The 23,703-nt window shown below is 35.8% G+C and overlaps 1 protein-coding gene across 1 annotated transcript in view; it reads left to right on the plus strand.

The window, feature by feature from the left end:
* Positions 1 to 21,804, plus strand: part of LOC117345005 (complement C3-like) — a 55,481-nt gene extending 33,677 nt beyond the window's left edge. Inside the window, 25 exon segments of the mRNA XM_033907925.1 lie at positions 350 to 446; positions 3,563 to 3,760; positions 4,479 to 4,602; positions 5,017 to 5,245; positions 5,976 to 6,179; positions 6,613 to 6,709; positions 7,204 to 7,308; positions 7,614 to 7,805; positions 8,179 to 8,254; positions 8,863 to 9,019; positions 9,420 to 9,494; positions 10,101 to 10,287; positions 10,850 to 11,049; positions 11,657 to 11,818; positions 12,140 to 12,315; positions 12,798 to 13,001; positions 13,456 to 13,489; positions 13,491 to 13,544; positions 14,146 to 14,214; positions 15,496 to 15,601; positions 16,561 to 16,659; positions 17,866 to 17,964; positions 18,994 to 19,077; positions 20,330 to 20,468; positions 21,297 to 21,804. Of these exon segments, the coding sequence (XP_033763816.1) occupies positions 350 to 446; positions 3,563 to 3,760; positions 4,479 to 4,602; positions 5,017 to 5,245; positions 5,976 to 6,179; positions 6,613 to 6,709; positions 7,204 to 7,308; positions 7,614 to 7,805; positions 8,179 to 8,254; positions 8,863 to 9,019; positions 9,420 to 9,494; positions 10,101 to 10,287; positions 10,850 to 11,049; positions 11,657 to 11,818; positions 12,140 to 12,315; positions 12,798 to 13,001; positions 13,456 to 13,489; positions 13,491 to 13,544; positions 14,146 to 14,214; positions 15,496 to 15,601; positions 16,561 to 16,659; positions 17,866 to 17,964; positions 18,994 to 19,077; positions 20,330 to 20,468; positions 21,297 to 21,435 (3,306 nt within the window). The 3' untranslated portion in view covers positions 21,436 to 21,804.
* The last annotated feature ends 1,899 nt before the right edge of the window (positions 21,805 to 23,703 follow it).

Raw genomic sequence — 23,703 nt, forward strand, 5'->3', positions numbered from 1 at the left:
ATTTTACTGCAATATATGATAGTTTTCATTAAAGAACAAAAGCAGTGTCAACTGGTTCAGTATAAATGTATTCCAAGAAATGCTTTTCTAGTTATATATTAAATATGGCCCGTGATCCTATATAAGCTGATATTTGAAAGTCAAAGAAAAATGTCCTTGTGTTGATTTCGTATCATAAATGATAATTCTTGATTTGAAAGTAAAATAGTATGGTACTTATCTATGACGCGAATGTAGGAATATTACATTTTTGATAATAGATTGCAATTAAATTGAGCTTAGACCAGATTCAATTGTTAAATTTTTCTGTTTTGATAATTTTTCATTATATATCTTGTTTATTTTGTAGGATTCTGGTTTGGCAGTTATCACCAATGCTGATCTTGAAACAGCACCCAAGGAGAAAACTGGGTGTGGTGGTAAAAAGCGCGGGAAACGTTCCTTAGGTAAAGGTCGTCTCCAATTTCTCTACTAATCTTCACTTTACGTGGGGGTATTCTACCTGTTTTTTGTTTTGTAGATATGTGAGACGTAATTATAGGGCGCAGTATTGGTATGGCATGAAAATATTTTGCATCTTTGTTAATGTTGTATTTCATCTATAAAACGTTGAAAAAACAACGGTTTTTAATCCATTGCGTATTACATCATTTCCCACCCAAGACACATCTCGTATATAAGTAATAGTTTCGAAGTCAAGGGAAATCATCCAGTTTAACAAAGACAAATATTGTAACATTGCAGTTTACAAAGAAATTTATTTAGATTTATATTTTCACTTATTCAATAAGAATCCGTGTTTGCCCAAGTTGAATACTCTACTTTTGTTCAAAATTCATTTCTCAGAATGTGATGTTTTTTTGTTTTTTAGCTCACCTGGACCGAAGGTCCGGTGAGCTTATGTCATGGCGCAGCGTCCGTCGTCCGTCCGTCCGTCGTCCGTCAACATTTGCTTCAAATCGCTACTAGTCAAAAAGTTCTTATTGGATTTTGACCAAATTTGGCCAGAAACATCCTTGGCAGAAGGGGAACAGATTTTGCATAAATGGTGACTCTGACCCCAAAGGGGCCAAAGGGGCGGGGCCCAATAGGGGAAATAGAGGTAATTCCTTTAAATCGCTACTAGTCATAAAGTTATGAATGGATTTGAACCCAATTCTGGTCAGAAACATCCTTGGGGGAAGGGGAACAGATTTTGCATAAATGGTGACTCTGACCCAAAGGGGCCAAAGGGGCGGGGCCCAATAGGGGAAATAGAGGTAATTCCTTTAAATCGCTACTTGTCATAAAGTTATGAATGGATTTGAACCCAATTTGGTCAGAAACATTCTTGGGGGAATGGGAACAGATTTTGCATAAATGGTGACTCTGACCCCAAAGGGGCCAAAGGGGCGGGGCCCAATAGGGGAAATAGAGGTAATTCCTTTAAATCGCTACTAGTCATAAAGTTATGAATGGATTTGAACCCAATTTGGTCAGAAACATTCTTGGGGGAATGGGAACAGATTTTGCATAAATGGTGACTCTGACCCCAAAGGGGCCAAAGGGGCGGGGCCCAATAGGGGAAATAGAGGTAATTCCTTTGAATCGCTACTAGTCATAAAGTTATGAATGGATTTGAACCCAATCTGGTCAGAAACATCCTTGGGGGAAGGGGAACAGATTTTGCATAAATGGTGACTCTGACCCCAAAGGGGCCAAAGGGGCGGGGCCCAATAGGGGAAATAGAGGTAATTCCTTTAAATCGCTACTTGTCATAAAGTTATGAATGGATTTGAACCCAATTTGGTCAGAAACATTCTTGGGGGAATGGGAACAGATTTTGCATAAATGGTGACTCTGACCCCCGAGGGGCCAAAGGGGCGGGGCCCAATAGGGGAAATAGAGGTAATTCCTTTGAATCGCTACTAGTCATAAAGTTGTGAATGGATTTGAACCCAATTTGGTCAGAAACATCCTTGGGGGAAGAAGAACAGATTTTGCATAAATGGTGACTCTGACCCCAAATGGGGCCAAAGGGGCGGGGCCCAATAGGGGAAATAGAAGTAATTCCTTTAAATCGCTACTTGTCAAAAAGTTATGAATGGATTTGAACCCAATTTGGTCAGAAACATCCTTGGGAGAAGGGGAACAGATTTTGCATAAATGGTGACTCTGACCCCCGAGGGGCCAAAGGGGCGAGGCCCAATAGGTGAAATAGAGGTAATTCCTTTAAATCGCTATTAGTCATAAAGATTTGAATGGATTTGAACCCAAGTTGGTCAGAAACATCCTTGGGGGAAGGGGAACAGATTTTGCATAAATGGTAGCTCTGACCCCAGAGGGGCCAAAGGGGTTGGGCCCAATAGGGGAAATAGAGGTTATTCCTTTAAATCGCTACTTGTCATAAAATTATGAATGGATTTGAACCCAATTTGGTCAGAAACATCCTTGGGGGAAGGGGAACAGATTTTGCATAAATGGTGACTCTGACCCCCGAGGGGCCAAAAGGGCGGGGCCCAATAGGTGAAATAGAGGTAATTCCTTTGAATCGCTACTAGTCATAAAGTTATGAATGGATTTGAACCCAATTTGGTCAGAAACATCCTTGGGGGAAGAAGAACAGATTTTGCATAAATGGTGACTCTGACCCCAAAGGGGCCAAAGGGGCGGGGCCCAATAGGGGAAATAGAGGTAATTCCTTTAAATCGCTACTTGTTATTAAGTTATAAATGGATTTGAACCCAATTTGGTCAGAAACATCCTTGGGGGAAGGGGAACAGATATTGCATAAATGGTGACTCTGACCCCAAAGGGGCGAGGCCCAATAGGGGAAATAGAGGTAATTCCTTTAAATCGCTACTAGTCATAAAGTTATGAATGGATTTGAACCCAATTTAATCAGAAACATCCTTGGGGAAAGAAGAACAGATTTTGCATAAATGGTGACTCTGACCCCAAAGGGGCGGGGCCCAAAAGGGGAAATAGAGGTAATTCCTTTAAATCACTACAGTAACTAGTCATACAGATTTGAATGGATTTGAACCCAATTTGGTCAGAAACATCCTTGGGGGAAGGGGAACAAATTTTGCATAAATGGTGACTCTGACCCCAAAGGGGCCAAAGGGGCGGGGCCCAATAGGGGAAATAGAGGTAATTCCTTTAAATCGCTACTAGTCATAAAGTTATGAATGGATTTGAACCCAATTTAGTCAGAAACATCCTTGGGGGAAGGGGAACAGATTTTGCATAAATGGTGACTCTGACCCCCGAGGGGCCAAAGGGGCGGGGACCAATAGGTGAAATAGAGGTAATTCCTTTGAATCGCTACTAGTCATAAAGTGATGAATGCATGTTCTAAAAGCAATTCTTGAGGTCTTTCAGACCTTAGAGAGTCTGGACTTCATTAACCTTTAAAGCAGTTCGGATTACCAGACTATAACCATATATAGCATTGTTAGAGATTTACAAATAAAACAAATTGAATATGAACATTATTTTGACATTTGGCCTAATCCAACCAGGTGAGCGATGCAGGCCCCATGGGCCTCTTGTTTGTTTTGTTTTTGTTTTTGTGGCGTAGATGAGTATGAAACCCTACATACGCACCCCTGCTGTGTGGCTGGGGACATGTTCGGGAGGGATGGAGTGACTGAGCTTGATTGTTACACAGAAGGCAAGGCCGTTTATCTAGCCACCAACAACACTAGCTGTTCAAAGATATTCTTCAAATGCTGTAACATCTACAGACCGATGGAGATAACGGACATGTACGAATTTGGTAAATATCAAAAGTGCGGTCATTTAGACTTGTAAGTTTGATATACATTTTCGATTACGGTAAATATCAAAAGTGCGGCCATTTGAATTGTGGTAAGTTTGACAGACATGTATGATTACGGTAAATATCAAAAGTGCGGCCATTTGAATTGTGGTAAGTTTGACAGACATGTATGATTACGGTAAATATCAAAAGTGCGGCCATTTGAATTGTGGTAAGTTTGATTGACATGTAGTATTACGGTAAATATCAGAAGTGCGGTCATTTAGAATTGTGGTAAGTTTGACAGACATGTATGATTACGGTAAATATCAGAAGTGCGGCCATTTGAATTGTGGTAAGTTTGATTGACATGTAGTATTACGGTAAATATCAGAAGCGGGGTTACTTAGAACTATGGTAAGTTTGACAGACATGTATGATTACGGTAAATATCAGAAGTGCGGTCATTTAGAAATGTGGTAAGTTTGACAGACTGGTACGATTACGGTTAAAATTAGTAGTACGGACATTTGAAACTGTGGTTAGATTAAACGGACATGTACATTTACCGTGTAAATCATTTAAGATGGTGGTAAGTAAGAGATAAATGAGGTATGCATTTCAAGATTGAATTACATATACCAGTACGGATAATATACGCACATTTAGAATTGGCATTTTAAAAGATTTGAGAATGTTAAACCCATCGAAATTTGAATTGATTTTTCATTGTCAGGACGTGTTGCGCGTCGGGGAACCATCAAGTACACGTTTCGCGATGTTGTTGTTGACCTTGAAAACGCACAAGTAAGGTCATACTTCCCTGAGTCGTGGATGTTTGAGGAGGATGATTATCTGGAGTAAGCGTCAGCTGGGTACATTAAAAGATAATTACATGAACTGTTAATTTTCTTTCATTTCTAAGAAATCAGAGGATAGATAATTGGTCGACATATCGATTTACAGTAAATGTTGTGTTTTAATATATTTAAACAAGTGTTGTAAAAGAGTGACAAATTATTTCAAGCATTATCACTTAACGAGTATAATATTTGACATCTCCATTTTTCACGGAGAATGGACATTGACATAAGAACAATATTTCTATAATTCGGGAATTTCTCTAAAGCCAACATTAAAGTTCGTCCAAAAAGGAGACTTTAGATTGTCTATACTTTAACAAAGAGTTTATTCCGTCTTACCCTCAAACTAGAGAAATGTCCTTCAATAACACTATCCATTGATGTGAGCTAATCTTACACTTAAACTTACAGTGAGAACGGACGCCTGGAGAAGAACTTTGCTGTGCCGGACTCAATCACAACCCACATCATACAAGCTCTAACATTATCTGAGGATTACGGCATGTGCATCTCCAAGCCAGAGCGCGTGCAGGTATTCCGCACGTTCTTTGTGGATCTCGAGTTTCCATACAGTATTGTCCGTTTGGAACAGGCCGAAGTTAGAGCGACAATCTACAATTACTCTCCCGATATGCTACCTGTGAGTAAATGTGTAGTTGAATGTTTAATTGATATTGATCAACATAACAACAATATCTCCTTATCTACCATTGATCTGCTATGTAAATATTTGGTTCTAAATCAAGAATGGGGCAGGAGAAGATAGCATACGACCATCCACATGTTACGTTTTGTAAGTTAACTGAGACCAAAGAATGGTCAGTTATTATTAATTTATATCTCCACAAGAAAATAAAAAAATAAACTAAAAACAAGAAAATATAAGTTAATAAATAAATAGATAAGTCAATAAAATTATATCTGGACTATACATGGCTCTTTGACGTGTATTTACTCTATATATGTCGTTGAACAGAAGACGCACACCTTTCCTTTACACTTTGTTTTATTCTACTTATAGTCGTTCAATGGTCTCAATAAAAAATCATTTATGAAATGTTTGTCCTCGTTTTATCGACTTTTAACGACATTTTACTGATGATTCCTAATTCATAAGAGTAAACCCTGACAAAACGGACAAGCTAAAGCAAACAAACAAACATACAAATAACTAAAAAAGAAAAGAAAAAGAAAAACAAGAACCAAACAAACAAAACACAAAAACAATACATAAATGATTAAATTTAAATGAATAAATAAATTAATGAATAAATAAATAAATGAATAAATAAATGAATGAATTAAAAAAAAACGTCATTTAGATATTACATTTTTGGAAAATTCAAAATGATGTCTATGTAATTTTACAGTGTTTTGTGTACATTGTCACGCCTGACGAGTTATGTACTCCACGGTCCGATAATAGCTATATAAAGGTGGAAGTTCATCCTAACAGCCCGGAGCCAATCAAATTCCCGATAGTGCCACTTCAGGCTGGGGAGTTCGAGTTTGAGGTCAGGGTGTATTCCATCAACGGCACGAATGATGTTGTACGGAAAACGGTTTATGTTATCGTAAGTACTATTTACGTATGTGATAATTTTGTACATTCTGATTGTGAATTCTAAATTTGTGTACAGGAGCATCGGGGTCAAAATCGCGGTCTGGTAAATGTGTGTGTTGTGAGTTTATCCACAAAGCATGTGTAATGTAAGGTCTTTCAATCATAGATTTGGAGCATTGGTACGTTGAAACATAAATAAAAGAAATCCATCATTACCTTTTAAAATATATTGTATAACTAACTCGTCAAATAATGGCTTTGCTAATAGACTTGTGATTTATAAAACTATCATTTAATATATTTCTTAAGATATTGACCGTTCTTAATAAAATTTTCTCTGTTCGAATTACGCTGCCTTTTGGAATATACATTCATAAGTTGTTTTCTTTTTTATAAATTTTATAATTAAGATGATACAATGAAGGTTTAATCTTTGCATGCAGAATGAAGGAAGAGAGGAAATGAAAACCGTGTCGTTTTGGCTGGACCCTCAAGCACACAGGGACAGAGTGGGCAGTACAGGAGATCTGACTGTCAACAGTACGTAATGCATTCGTGACACTTACCGTGATGCTGAATTAGATACCTCGATTATTTCAGAATCTTGTAGGGTTTTTGTTAACTCATAACCATTAATATTTAATTCAGTAAGAGTTACTTATGATAACCATACATACACATGTATATGTAATTATACATGTTTGATAGGTATGGAATTATTACAAACCGTCGTTTATTATTCTGTTTAAATACTACTTATTAAGTAAACACAAATAAGATTAAGACCAAACATTAAAATACGCATCTAGTTCCTGAAAATAGTTTTTGTTTCTTTTACAATGTTGTACTTTCGAGCAAACCTTGACTTGATGATGTTTATTATTTTCGCTTCATTCTCGCAACCTTATCATAGTACTTTTGTTGTTCTGTACTCTGCACTTATAATTAATCTTAACATCGCGTTGAGTGATGTATTGTGTTTGACATCATTGGATAAGTATGTAAACTCTGACGTTGTAACTTATTACTTATAGTTATGTACCCTTCGCCATTCCTCGAGATTCAAGAAGCCACCGTGGATCTGACACTTCCAGAGAAGGCCATTCCAGGGACCGGCATGTGCAAGGTGTCAGCCATGGGTTAGTCCATTCATCTTATTTTGAGTTTCGTGCGTGTGAATATATATCAGGATTGGACACAAGTGAAATAATCCAAATAATATATCACTATTCCTTGCGGCAACACATATTCATATCCTAATTGCTTCAGCGAGAAAAAATAAGTATTGATTGTTGAATTGATAATCGTACAGATCAGACACTTTTGAAGAACTGATCAAAAATATCTGAAAACGTTTTTCTTTGTGTTAAGATACGAGCACAATCTATAATTGATCCAATGCGTTTTTAAACATTTTCCTTGACCAAATAATTTGTTCGCTCAGGAAATATCATGGATGCGACGGTGCCTGTTGTTCTAGAAGGAGCGAATGTTCTACTAGACAGAGTCCCCCACGGATGTGGTGAACAGACTATGATACTCTTGGCTCCTGTTGTATACACCATGAGATATCTGCAGAGGACAGAGCAACTCACTAAAGCACTGGAGGACAGAGGCCGGAGTAGGCTCAGGCTAGGTAAATCATAAAATGTCCGACAGTCTCTATTTCTATCTATAATTATTAATAGGTAAACATGCAGATATTGTCATAAAATATCCGAGCAAAGACAGTCTCTATTTATACCTATAATGATTAATTGATATATATTCAGATATTGTCTAGAATATAATTTAAATAATCTTAAACATTCATAATGGATCTTATATGGACAATTTATTTATTGACGAATTATCATTTAGGCACGGAATAATATATCAATACTCATTATGGATAGATTTATTCGTTTCTTAATTTTGATATGCGACTAATTTGCACTTCCGCAACCTACACGGCTGCTTATTCTTCTTTTATGTTTTTATTTTTGACAGCTAAAAATGATTTGTTGTAGGTTACCAACGGGAGATGACGTTTAGAAAAATTGATGGGTCGTTTGCTGTTTGGGCACACAGGCCGTCCAGCACATGGTTTGTAACTCAAGTGTATAAATGATCATTATACAAACGAAATAACCGATCATCGTACAAACGAAATAACCGATCATCGTACAAACGAAATAAAAGATCATCGTACAAACGAAATGAAAATCATCGTTCAAACGACATAAGTGATTATAGTACAAACTAAATAAATCATCATCGTGAAAAATAAATAAAATATCATCGTACAAACGAAACAACCGATCATCGTCCAAACGAAATAAAAGGTCACCGTACAAACGAAATTGTTAAATCAAATATGGAATCGTCATCACGTATCAACCTCAAACAGCATAGAAAAGAAAAACAAACAAACAAACAAACGAACAAAAAAAAATGAAATCTGTTTGTCAGCATTGGAATCATTGATGTTAGTTGTCAGGTAAAATATACTCTTTTCACTCACTGAGGAATTAATTTAGATGTTTGAGAATACCTACTACGGTACAAAACTCATAAGTCGTCAAACTATAAGTCTTTAATCAAGCTGAGTTCCATACTCTGTTTCATGAACTACTTCAGAATTCGTTAAGTTTATATACAAGTTCATTTCAACGTAATTACGACTCTACGTTTTGTATAACCCTCTTCTCTAGGCTTACAGCATTCGTGGTGAAGGTGCTAAGCGAGGCCACCGAGTTTATTGACATAGACTCGGAGGTGATATGTGCGGGCATGCGTTGGCTATTTAGACATCAGCGAGGAGATGGTGCCTTTATGGAAATTTTCCCTCTCTTTCACAAAGAAATGATGGCAAGTAGTATCATTTTACCTTCGTTTGGTTAAAAGATCCACTTTGTTTTAATGCACACTCAGGTGAAAATCCGAGATGTGTTGTTTGATTAATACCATTCGCATGAATCTGTGATCAGAGACCGGACTTTGGTATCATTGTCAATAAGCATGACACGTCATCCCAACCCCACCCCCTCACTCAACCCCCTCACCACCTCCCCCACCACCTCCTCCAACCCCCTCACCACCGTTGTACTAGATATCATGTGACGAGTGTCCCTGTATATTTTACAGTTAGGTAGTACCCTAGCTGCTTTAAGAGGACAAAGCATAACAAAGATAACGACTGATGACGATAATCGTATTAACTAAACCATGATTGATGATCATATGTTGTTAATCATCTTTACTTTTTCAGGGTGGCATGAATGGTGAGGTGTCGATGACGGCATATGTGTTAATAACGCTAATGGAGGCTCGCTGCAGACCAATCGTGAGTTAACGTATATGTCGATTTAATCGTTTAATCATATTTCCAAATAGCCATGCAATTACGCTTGCCATTTATCCAAATTATCTTCAAAGCACGCGACGTACACGTGACTTACATGATATCTTTATGTCGGTAAAATTAATTACAAAATCACGATTCTTGTAAACTCGATCCAATAATCGCCTTGTCAGAAGCGCACAATTGATTGAATCGATTATGTCAATTTGAATTTTCTTACCTAATAATTCATTTACCCATGTCACTTTGTAGCGTTGATGAGTTGGTAACAAAATGTCATGGCGATAGATCTACACAGTTGGTCAAATTATAACGGAAATGTCAATTACGTCTGAAGCAAGCGTTAAAGTGCTAAGTCAGAAAAGCCGAGATCCTGTTCTGTTTTAGTAGACTTTGTTAATAGCCAACATTTGACAGATTCAGTCACCGTAGCAGCAATTTCCTTTTAATAAGTAAAATAAACACCTTTTCAGTATTCATTTATATCTAAAGATTGCGATATCGATGTGAACCTTATTAGTTTGAGAGGCCACTGTTACTTTGCCAAGAGCACGATATTTTTAAATCATACAGTTAACTTATTTACAGGATACGGAGCAGAACATCGTACTTGCTCTTCAATACCTTGAGTCACATCTAGACTTTATTGACCAGACGTATCCTCTAGTCCTAACAACCTATGCGCTAGTCCTTGGAAACAGTCCAAGAAAAATGGACGCCATCCACTATCTCAAAACGCTCTCCGTCGAGGTCAACATTGTGGATGGTGGTCAAGGTGATATTACCAATACAGCATTCTCGTTATTAGCGGTTCCTTATTTTGCTAAGCTTATGTGCGCCGCAAATTGTAATTTGCTTCTTGAACTTATTATTTTACTTTATCCCAATCTGTTATTAAAACTCGAATTGACATACCTATAGTGTGCTTATTGGATGGTAGCGATATATTTTTTCACGTCGCGATCCGTCCATTTTTCATTTGTTGTTTTATGCTGTTGGAAGTACTTTGATCCGTCTGTCCGTATATCCGTATATATATTCACCTGCAAGAAACTTTTCATTTGCATTCGCTCTTTTCAAGTTGTGTTATGCTATACCTACATCGATATTGAATAATATGGAGTGAATAAGACTGTACATATCAAGGTGTTTTTCAATAATGCAGAAATGTACATGGATAGATTTTTGACATTTCATTCGACCAATTTTAGCTTCGAATGCCGCCCCCGAGGTATTCAGGCCCTTAGAACTACGAACGTATAATCTATTATGAAAATAATCGGTTCAAAACATTAATTAGTCTGTACATTAATATATACTTGTATTTTCGTAACTAGGCTTAAGGTACTGGTCTGTGATAGACTTTATAGGGGAGGTCCCGCCCTGGATGTCACATAACCCGTCCGCCATTGATGTGGAGATAACGGCCTACGCGGTCCTGTCACTCCTGGGTGTAAATGACGTCGGTTACGTCCATAACGTCGTCGAATGGCTTCTTACACAGAAAACTTCAACCGGGGCCTTCAAATCTACACAGGTAATTATATACAGGTTTCCATCTAAATTATTGTCGTTATTGTGGATAGTTATGTCCAGGTAGATAAAATCCGCTTAAAAATACTGGACAGAGCATTTCTATTTTTTTAAAGTAAGATGGCTCTGGACAAAGCATCTCTATTTTTTTAACTTAAGATGGCTAGTAATTATTTATTTGATAAAAAGACCATCTCTACACATTTGCTGTTTATAGTAAGGTTTTTATTTAAGTCAAATTTAACATTAGATTCATTACCACTTTTAGTAGATACAATATTATAAAAGTGTGTTAAAAATATTTTAATGATTTTTTATGATTTTGTAAAATATTATACATACATATTATTCAACGAGAAGCAATTGAATAGCGCATTGCGGTTTTACATCACATGAATGCAATATACAAAATCACAATTAGTTACTTCCCTTTAGACATATGTCATTAAGGAAAATAGTAATTACAACATAACATGTAACCCTGTGTCGTCGGTGTCAGGTTTTGTATATGTTCTTTATTTTGTGTGTTTTGATTATATCTAGAATACAGTTTTTTGTGTATTTTGATTACATCAAGGATACAGTATTTTGTGTATTTTGATTATGTCTAGGATACAGTAGTTGGACTACAAGCTCTATCCGAGTACAATGTTAGATCGTACGATCTAAAAATAGACCTCCACACCAAGATCAAAGTTTCAACCAACGACGCAATCGAACACGACATCGTTCTCTCCGATGATGACGTCACCGTCCAAAAAGCTGTACATGACGTAAGCATTGAGGAGTATGTTTAAACATGGTATTGATAGTTATTTTCCACATGATTTCTATATACGTTAACGTTGTATAGAAATGCGTGTGCATTTGAAAAGAAGTTCCATCAAAAATAAATATCAGTATTCCTGCTTGAAATCTGGATAAAATTGTTTTGAAAATGAAAAATAAAGAAATCTAATGTGAAATATTTTTTGGATTAACACTATGCTAAAGTAACCCCTAAAACTCCAATTGGATGATCATCGACAAGTCAGCTGATCCCCTGTATGCCTACGTGGTTGTTTGTGAGTACTACTACTAGTATTTGTATGTAGATCCCTGTTGAGGGCAAGCTGAAAGTGACTACTGAGGGGACAGGGGTTGGTCGAATGGAGGTTGAAGTTCGGTATAATGTCAACACGACAGAGGACGAGAGATGCAAATTCACAATTGATGTTTATGACTCGGAGGTGGAATTCAACTACTTCCAAAGCAAGGGACTCGCCACAGAGTAGGTAGATAGTTCAGGAAAATTTCACACAATTAAATTGCATTGCTGTTTGTCAAAATATTTTAATATTCTAAATACATCCTTTCTCTGTTGAAGGTTTGAATGTAGATTTGATGAGATTTAAAGTTCTTTCTCATTTTTGTGAATACATATGTAGATCAAGGAAGAAGGTAGGGGAGGGATTTTTATGTTCTAAAATATCACCCATTCCCAAAAATAAAATCTACTGGTAACAGTACAATCTTTCTTTACTGTTCTTCCTTATATAAGTAAATGTCCTCGTTGCACATTTTCGAACTTTACATGATTCAGAAATGATAAGGGTGTGCTTTTTTGTACATTACCGGAAAAGCTGGTATGTTTCTCCTTTCATTAATTTTCTCCGTTAGATATATTTTTTCTAATATATTATTAGTTTTTGCTATATTTTTGCGTTTTTTATTCAGATATGAATTTAACCTCTGGTTATTATTTCTTTACAGCATGAATTGTGATGCCTGCGGGCACTGTGAACAGGAATATGATGAAGACTTTGAGGATGTCCTAGACAAATATAACAAGGTTGACTTGGATCCCAGGATAGGCGTTGACCATCAGAGGCAGAGCTCCAGAACGAAAAGGTCCCCGGATGTCATGAGAATGCACGGAGCTAGTAAAGAGCAGACCTGTTTGGAGATCTGTGTGAGGTGAAATTGAAGGAGACACCACACCCGATTTTGGACCCCAAACTTAGCAAATATTATTTCAAAATTTTTGCAATAAAACGATTCTATAAAGTATTTTTAGGGATGAAATTAACACAGAAGAATGATGTGCATGAAATATATATAGTTTCAATGTATACGTTGTCAAAGACCCTCTACAAATGCATATTGTTAGGCTTGAAAACTTTGGTTTTTCGCGTCTTCCCTTCTGAAAGTTCCTAGAAATTTATAAATATGACATTGACATTGATAGTATGTTATACTATAGCTGGATTTTGTGCTTGAATAAATGATAATATTCAACAAATGTAAAACGTTGTCAAAAATTCAAATTATGATAATAATCAAACGTGACTTACCTGCCGAATGGTTGAATACAACATTTAATCTTCGACCTCGTATTTGTTAACAATAAATACTTTTTGTTATGTTTTAGCTATACCGGCTATGAGGTGCTGGACATGCCCGTAGGTAGACATTGGATTGCCGACTGGGTATAATGTCGAGAGAGGAGATCTGGAAATGGTGGGCATATACAAAATGATAAGAATAACGCTTATAATTCTGTGAAACAATCTATCATTCTGTTAATTTGTGTATAAATGAGTAAAATACTTCTCAAGCATTTGAGTTAGTTATATTTATGCTTCACATAGTTTAGAGGAATGGAAAACTTTTCTTATTAGATGAATAACTAACACGATATAAAATCAATAATTACATGTACGAAAATTACATTCTGTTAATTTGTGTATAAATGAAAAGAATAATACTCAAGCATTTGAGTTACTGATGTTTTCGCTTCACTTAGTTTACAGGGATGAAAATCTTTTCATATTAATAAAGAATTACTTACACGATATAAAGACAATAATTACATGTCTGAAAATTAGTATGGAAATTATTTGTGATTACGGTAGTAAAGAATATAAATGGTAAATAAAGAGTATGATTAGCAAACAGACGGTATATATATATAAATCAATATGTCATGCCGCCATTAATTTTACTTCTATTAAGTAAACAGAAATATATTGAAAAGCGTGTGATATGCTGTATTTTGTATTGATAATGTATTATTTGTCAGTTAGTTGTTATATATTGTATAATTTTGGTCCCTTTTCAGCTGAGAGAGAAGGGGATTGTTGACAGCTACGAGTTATCCAAAAGATCAGTGATGTTTTATCTCGATCAGGTAGATATATATCGGATTTAAGGATTAAAATACTTTCGCATTGCAGCAGTACAAATAACTGATCCATAGAGCATTCAGTTAACTAACTCAATGTTTCGAACATGGTAGACGAATGAAAAGGTAAATCTATGAAGTACCATTTCATCTAGAGTAAAAAACAGTTTAAATGTAAGCGAATATTAACAAGATGAAGAGCGTCTAACAGCTTCTGAGTAATCTTTACTCAAAATTGACAAAGAGGAGAGTACAATAAAGGGAAATAACTGAATACCAGAGTCTAACGGTCTCGCACAACTAATTCAGCCAATCAGCTGGTGTTTCACCTGAACCAAGTCCCTGAAGAAAATATGTGTCCTGGGTTTGAAGCTATTTCCTGAGTAAATAACACACGCAATGGGTACATTCTATATAAATGTACGAGAATAAAGAGTAGGGTCTTGATATTTTAAAAATCAAAAATATACACTCCTGGTATAAATAGAAAGATGTAGGAATCCAGGTGTTAAAAGGCGGGAATTTCCCAGGTGGGGTTCCCCTGTGCACTGTAAATAACAGGGTTACTGTCGTCCAAGTACAGGTGTGCTCTGATATGCTATTAAACCTATCCAATATCATCATTTATCTGGTAGGGAAATCTTCAAACTTTACATAAATTTCACAACATTTGAACTTCAAATGAGCGATTGAGGGGATTGAGTCATTGGTAATAACATACAGTGAAATAATTAGTTGTGTGAGACCTAACACTAGCGATGTATCTTTCTACCAAACTTTTATCTACTTGTATACGAGTCACTGCTGAAATAGCAGCGGGGAATGTTCGTGGTCTCAACTACAAAATTATTACTGTCAGAGCATATAATTTCGTTCGGGATTCAATTTCGTATATTTCATGGTCTTAGAAAATCGATGAAATGATATATCGATGAAGTCCCTATTGTATTACGCTACCGCTAAATAGATATCCTAGGGTAAAGGAGGAAACAGAAGGAAACCCATACTTACATCTAATAGATGGCATACTCTTCTTACTTCGTGTGACTTTCACATATACAAGTTCTAGTTAATATACCGATACAATAAAATATGAGAGTCCTTCAAATGTATATAACAACATATATAAGGTTTATTGGAATATGAAACACGGAATCCACGACAATCCATCCCAACAAATTAGTTTTCGAAGTGTAAACCACGAAATGTAACACCAACGAAAATAAATATGTATACAGCATATTATTTTGAGGCACTAGTGAATTGATTTGTTGTTTTTTTTTTCAGATTCCTGCCACTGATGAAACATGTTTTAAATTTAGAGTAGTTCGCGAGTTTGAGGTTGAAAATTTACAAGCTGCGAAAATCGAAGTTTATGATTATTATAAAACAGGTAAGATACCTTATTTGCGGTATTTTTTCAGGGATTAATATATACACCAATCATCAATCAAAAATTGAAACAAAAATACCCAACAGCATGAAAGGATATTTGCCAAACGATATTTTATTGAAGAAACATGTGACATGTAATAAAGACTATTTTTGTTCCTTCAACTCATAAATATCAAAATATATAGGGACATTCGGAATGGCCACCGTAGGTCTAATGGAAAAAAAGATCAAACACTCAAATGACGTTGATTTACATTAATGTAAAATATACACAAATATGTTACACGGATAACCGATATATATGTGATTTGAAAATATTTTATTGTTATAAACAAAAGGATCGGGCACAAGTTATTACAACTTAGAAAAAGCCCTCTCCACAAATATATGTTACAGAAAGTGTGATAACGACACAAAATGATTACATTGATTTATATAGAAAGATAGCAAATAGTTGGAAGGAAAAGGGACAGATGTAGAGAAATCAGGATGAGAAGATGAAAATTGATATTTTTTATAAATTTACTAAGTGAAATGTTCATGAATAATGTGCACAAATTATTAATTGTTAGGCCAGAGTAATAATAAATAATAATACGTGGCACTATCTAGCTACACATTCAAAACAGGTCACTTATCAATTGTTCGTAGTAAACACAATCCATGGAACCGAATCCTCATGTTTCGCAAAGGCGGGGTTGTAACAAACAGCCACAAAAAAATGTATATATCTGTTTTTCATGTCGACAATTATGCAAAGCAGTACATAGTGTACTTTTTGAAGATAACTTTTTCGTTCAAGAAAAAAAGATGAATGACATTTTCATTAAATAATATTCGTAGTATAATCAATCCTAATTATTCAATGATTTATTGAAACATTAATTTGGATACTGACAGATAGAACTGGGAATACCATGCTATCTCGTTTTATAAGATTATCTCTTTTTATTTCAGAGGAAAGATGCACTAAGTTCTACAGTCTGAAGTATGATGTTGCTAACTTGGATATTTTCTGTAGTACCAGTAAACGAGAAAACTGCCATTGTGTAGAAGGTTGGTACACATGATGGCAATTAAGAATCTGTATCGATAGATATTTTGTTGTCGACCTTAATCGTCTTACCACATGTTACATAAAATCTCTGAACTTTTACTTTTTCTTATGATTCCTCTGTCGTACAACAAAGAACAGGGTCACATTTTGGTCCACATCAGCTTATCTCCCTTTTACTACCCTCTGTGAAATATATATCGTCCCGCCCGACAAAAGTAATACATATACATTTAGCTTTTATATGTTTCTGAATTATTGTCGAATAACAGTTCAGTTTAAATTTTACATTAAGCAATCATTTGTACATATAGGCTGGTCTTCATTATTTGAAAGTTGCCACGATAGCTCAGTCGGATTAGAGCGCCGGCCACATAATCCGTAGGTGAAGATCCGAGGTGTGTCGTTTCCCTACCTGCGTCGGTTTGTGTTTCTCAGGAAGCTGAGAAAGGGGCCGGTCTGTGTTGTCTCTGTTGTGTCCTTGGACAAGACACTTTACCATAATTACTTTGGATTGCATTCGACTAGTCTCCAGTATGTTGGTCATTGAGGTAGCTTGCTACAAAGAGACCCCGCCTCAAAATCACTCTAACTGTTCACGGGGGGAAAAGCCCAGCAAACAAACATCATTATTTGAATAATATTGTATGCACTTATCAATTGAACAGACCTTCTTCCGCTGGCCTGTGTTAGACTTCCATGTTTTTCGCGTTTTTTCGCGGGTCTACATATTCATGGTTTAAAATCAAAATCAAGAAATCGTATTAAAATTTTGCGACCCGGAAACTGGTGAATGTCGTCTAATTTTCGAGGTTGTTGCCTACAATATCAATTTATAAACATATCTACGTTATCAAAATTAATTATTTTTGAACCAAATGGAATATTTCATTAATTTAGTGTTCATTACAACAAACATATATGTATATTTAAGCTTCACAAGGGTAACTAGTATTTGTTTCTTGATAATTGTTCAACACAGACATTATTGTCGAAATAACATAAGATGCTTTTGAATTTAACAAAACATGGTAGAAAAAGAAGAAAATAGTTTGGTATGCAAGTTTGTTAAAGTTCCATGTTGACGTTATTTTCGCGATCAAGTCAATACTGAGTAATGAGGATACAGATCCTAAGGAAAACAAAACGCTATACGGTATACTGCATGCTATATATGTACGCTACTGATGGGTTTCCTGCTGTTTTAGGGAAATGTGCTGAGAGCTGGGATACCAAGATACGCTATGGCCGTGTGTCCAAGGTGATATCTGCATTCTACCGTAAAATATGCTTCGAGTTTGATTTCGGTAAGTATTCGTCTTATTTTAAGTACTTTTATTGATATATATCTTTATCTGAAATGATTAATAACATATAGATACATTGAGTTTTCGGAATGATAAAGATTTACGTCAGCAAATGTTGACGACGACCTTGAATTATACCTCTATAACTTGCTGATGATGATTATTTTAGTAAGAATATCATAGCCATTTCTGTTTCGTCCAGCTTAAAAATTCTCGAACTATCTATTGCTCACTTGAGGGATCGTTAAAAAGCACGCTAGATATTAACATTTTTTTTATACCATTTAAGAGCTAAATATGGAAAGCCAAAATGAGTGTAACTGCACTATATACAGCTGATTTGCCAGACTCGTCAGTGGTTCTAAGGGAGGAGATCAAAAACGCGAAACAGACAGAAAGAAATGCCAAACTCAGAATGGATAGGTGCAAAAGACCAATAGTTCAATATTTCATATTTTACAATATTTAATTTAAAAAAAAGTTAAGTATGTTTGTATTTTTCGGAACAGTGTCGCTACTCAAATAAAATTTAGAACGGGGCAAACAAGTTACGATAAACCTCGTGGACTGAAAAGTCCACTATTAATGCCTACTTACTGAAGACGAGTGTTTGCATTAAACATATTGCATATTTTCCTGTCACAAAGTTAGAAATATAAGTGCATATTTATTAAATTGGTAAAATTTCAGTTTTGTTATAGTAAAGATTAACTATTATCTTTTATGATAAAGGAAACTTTACAAAAACATGTCGCCAAATCATTGTTTTATACGAATCTGCGAATACAGAATCATTTACCAAATATATTATCAAATTGATTCTCATAAGGACATTTTACAGGTACATTAATATTGTCAAGTTCGCCAAATATGGCTGGGTGTTGATGCATTTTAATGGTTTAATGAGAGGATGTTTGTATTTCATGTGTTTTGTATGTATTGAGACGTGATAGTTTGATAAACATATCTGAATATGGTAAATAAAAGAATGCATAATTTACCTGTTAATATTAAGTCAATCTATTTCAGCACTCCGCATAGAAGTGTCTAATATAGTTCAAAAAGGAAACCACATGGTCATTTCAGCTGTGATCAAAGCTGTCACAAAAGCAGGTAAATCGGTGTATATTTAATTGTTATGAAATTTAATCAAAATCACACGATTTATGTTTTGGTACATTCCAAAAGTACTACTTCTTAAATATAATAAAACTTTTTTTAACAAAAACAAAACTAAAAAAAACACAACAACAATGTAATTTCATATTGAACAACGCTAGTCAATTTTGTATTTTGGCTACGTTTGGTGCAGGAAATGGGTTTCCATAGTAATACTCTCTACTCCTCAACCGATTTGTGTGAAGACTTAAGAAGTCGTTTGACCTTATGTCGGTATAAAAGGAGAGATAGTGTGACCTTATATCGGTATGTAAGGAGATATTCTTTAACCTTGTGTTCTTATGAAAGGAGAGAATGTTTGACATGTTCGTATGTAAGGAGAAATAGTTTGACATGTTCGTATGTAAGAAGAGATGATTTGACCTTATGTCCGTATGTAAGGAGAGATAGTTTGACCTTATACGGACATAATGTCAAACTGTCTCTCCTTACATACAGACATAGGGTCAAACTTTCTGTCCTCATATACGGACATAATGTCAAACTAGCTCTCCTTTAATACAGACATGTCAAATCATCTCTCCTGACATACCGACATAATCTCAAACTTTCTGTCCTCATATACGGACACAAGGTCAAACTAGCTTGCCAACTTTAATAAAAAAGGTAGATAAGATAAGAAACACTGTTTTATTGCATTAAATGAAACTTAATGTTTCCTGTGTGAAATGTATCCAATTCACTTAGTTACAACTAAATATATATAATTATATTTGATACAAAGGCGTTTTATTTCATTCATTCGTCACTGGCCCTGTTTGTCAATTATCGTGTGTAAGTTCAGTACTAATTCTATTACTGTAAAAGTGGAAATATTCGCGGTGTGGAAATTTTCGCCTATTTCGCTATCAGTAAATCTCCGCGAAAATTTCCACACGCGAATATATTAACACATAAATATACTAAATATAAAAGATACAAGTAAGCGCAAAAAAATCTTGACGGCGCGAAAATATCCACACCGCGAACACTTTGGAAGCTGGCTAAGCGAAAATTTCCACACGCGAAAATATCCACTTTTACAGTATTGTTATGTAACACAAAGACATGATTTGTCCGTTGTTTTACAAGTAAGGCTTCTAGTTTTAGGTTAGTCTTTGGCGAACAGTTCTACTTTATATTTGTAATTAACGGAAATAAATGGAAGTGTATTTTGAAGAAAAACACAATATTGTTTGTGCTTTAGGTGCCGAAGATTTAGCTGTGAATGATGAGATTGAATTCTGGATGAACATCCGCTGTAAAATGTTACTGGAAATCGACCATAACTATATCATATATGGCATGGATGGGATTCCATATATAGACCAGTACGGAGCAAATCGGTAAGTTATCAATTATGGCTAAATTTAACGTTCGATTTTGATTGGCTGATTTTGTATTGATTAACATCCAATCAACAGCAATGTTAATTCAAAGAAGGCTTGTACTTGGAAATGTGTGAAAAAGATATATTTACGAATTATAAAGGATGCACTGAAAACGAGTTTCCACTTCAAAAATCCAGAATGGACAAATAGCTGAACACATGCAGGCGAATCTGCATCACCTTTCAAATCTGGTTATCCTGACAATATTATTTATTCCTGTTCCACTTATCAAGCACTCTTCACAATGGCATTATCTTCAACTAGATGAAGGAGGTCATTGTTACATACATGTAGATGTAGAGATATATTGTCGGGGATAATGAAGAGCATAGATGATAACTAAGTCATTCGAACCTATAACGTATGCGAATAATGATCAATGATTTATTAATTGATATCTATGAAGTACCTTCCGTATTCTTACCGTATTGGAGGATACTTTCATTGAATTTCAAAATAATTTTAAAGAACGGGAGATATCCAATCGATAAATTTGCCTGTGTCCTAAAATTTCATCCAGGTTTTCAAGATTTTGTCAATAGCCTTATATTCAAATTATGTTTTAATCGTGATCTTTCCGTGTCTTCTTCCTTTTTAAATGTTTTCTTCTTGTTTGTATTTACATATGAACAATTATTGAGTATTTGGAATATATTGATATTGTTCATTCACATAGTAAATATTAATATAATAAATATAATGCATTAAGTACATATTTGTTTATTCTCGATATTAATATAATAAATATAATATTAAGAACATATATATTTATTCTCGATATAGGTACAGATATTTCCTGCAGGGAAACACGGTTATACTAAAGGACTACACGCTCAGAAGATATAGCACTAATACCAAACTGGAACAGTGGAAACGAAGCTTCCGTCGGATGGAGAATTACATACATCGCTGGGGCTGCTAAGGGAGATAACTCCCAATTCAACTGTATATAAGAAAGGGAGATAACTACAATGTAAAAGATTAATGATATTCCCAATATGACTACTAAACTTGTAAAATGTGTGACGGGAATGGTTTTGTGTTTGGTCGTTCGATTAAAGTGACGTCTGATGTCGGAATATCATGTCGATGTATTGACAAGGCGTGGTATAAGACAACTGAAATATGTACTATGATGTGCCATTGTGATTTGGAATAATTTGATGTTGAATAAATTGGAATAAAATATAATAAATGTATTTTCAATTTAGCATTGAAGATGAAAGAAGTAGATATTAAGTTTTATAGTATGTTTTTATCTGTTGAATAATAAATGTAATCCTGAGTAATATTTTCGTCTCAGAGTGTGATATGTGACAAAATGGTATAAGAAAGCTCCCAGTTTTTATGTGCTCAGTTTTCTTTGATTATATATTATACAGAAGAAGCAACATGAAACTACTTTGTATACTTACAGTTATATACGAAATATACATTTTATATATCTTACATTGTAAAGACGCATATCACTGATACCTACTGGTTCACTGTCCTGGTTCAGTATTTGTTGATATACCGAGTGGTTCACTGTTGTGGTTCAGTACTTGTTGATATACCGAGTGGTTCACTGTCCTGGTTCAATAATTGTTGATATACCGAGTGGTTCACTGACCTGGTTCAGTATTAGTTGATATACCGAATGGTTCACTGTCCTGGTTCATTGATTGTTGATATACCGAGTGGTTCACTGATCTGGTTCAGTACTTGTTGATATACCGAGTGGTTCATTGTCCTGGTTCAGTATTTGTTGATATACCGAGTTGTTCACTGTCCTGGTTCATTGTTTGTTGATATACCGAGAGGTTCACTGTCCGGGTTGATTACTTGTTGATATACCGAGTGGTTCACTGTCCTGGTTCAGTGTTTGTTGATATACCGAGCGGTTCACTATCCTGGTTCATTGTGTGTTGATATACCGAATGGTTCACTGTCCGGGTTTAGTACTTGTTGATATAACGAATGGTTCACTGTCCTGGTTCAGTGATTGTTGATATACCGAATGGTTCACTATCCTGGTTCAGTACTTGTTGATATACCGAGTGGTTCACTGTCCTGGTTCAATGATTGTTGGTATACCGAGTGGTTCACTGTCCTGGTTCAGTACTTGTTGATATACCGAGTGGTTCACTGTCCTGGTTCAATGATTGTTGGTATACCGAGTGGTTCACTGTCCTGGTTCAGTACTTGTTGATATACCGAGTGGTTCACTGTCCGGGTTTAGTACTTGTTGATATACCGAGAGGTTCACTGTCTTGGTTCAGTCCTTGTTGATATACCGAGTGGTTCACTGTCCTGATTCAGTGGTTGTTGATATACCGAGTGGTTCACTGTCCTGGTTCAGTACTTGTTGATATACCGAGAGGTTCACTGTCCTGGTTCAGTGATTGTTGATATACCGAGTGGTTCACGGTCCTGGTTCAGTACTTGTTGATATACCGAGAGGTTCACTTTCCTGGTTCAGTGATTGTTGATATACCGAATGGTTCACTGCCCTGGTTCAGTACTTGTTGATATACCGAGAGGTTCACTGTCCTGGTTCAGTACTTGTTGATATACCGAGTGGTTCACTGTCCTGGTTCAGTACTTGTTGATATACCGAGTGGTTCACTGTCCTGGTTCAATGATTGTTGGTATACCGAGTGGTTCACTGTCCTGGTTCAGTACTTGTTGATATACCGAGAGGTTCACTTCCCTGGTTCAGTGATTGTTGATATACCGAATGGTTCACTATCCTGGTTCAGTACTTGTTGATATACCGAGAGGTTCACTGTCCTGGTTCAATGATTGTTGGTATACCGAGTGGTTCACTGTCCTGGTTCAGTACTTGTTGATATACCGAGTGGTTCACTGTCCGGGTTTAGTACTTGTTGATATACCGAGAGGTTCAGTGTCCTGGTTCAGTCCTTGTTGATATACCGAGTGGTTCACTGTCCTGATTCAGTGGTTGTTGATATACCGAGTGATTCACTGTCCTGGTTCAGTACTTGTTGATATACCGAGAGGTTCACTGTCCTGGTTCAGTGATTGTTGATATACCGAGTGGTTCACGGTCCTGGTTCAGTACTTGTTGATATACCGAGAGGTTCACTTTCCTGGTTCAGTGATTGATATACCGAGAGGTTCACTGTCCTGGTTCAGTACTTGTTGATATGCCGAGTGGCTCACTGTCCTGGTTCAGTGTTTGTTGATA

Source organism: Pecten maximus, chromosome 16 (genome assembly GCF_902652985.1).
Source record: "Pecten maximus chromosome 16, xPecMax1.1, whole genome shotgun sequence".
Taxonomy (NCBI): Eukaryota; Metazoa; Mollusca; class Bivalvia; order Pectinida; family Pectinidae; genus Pecten; species Pecten maximus.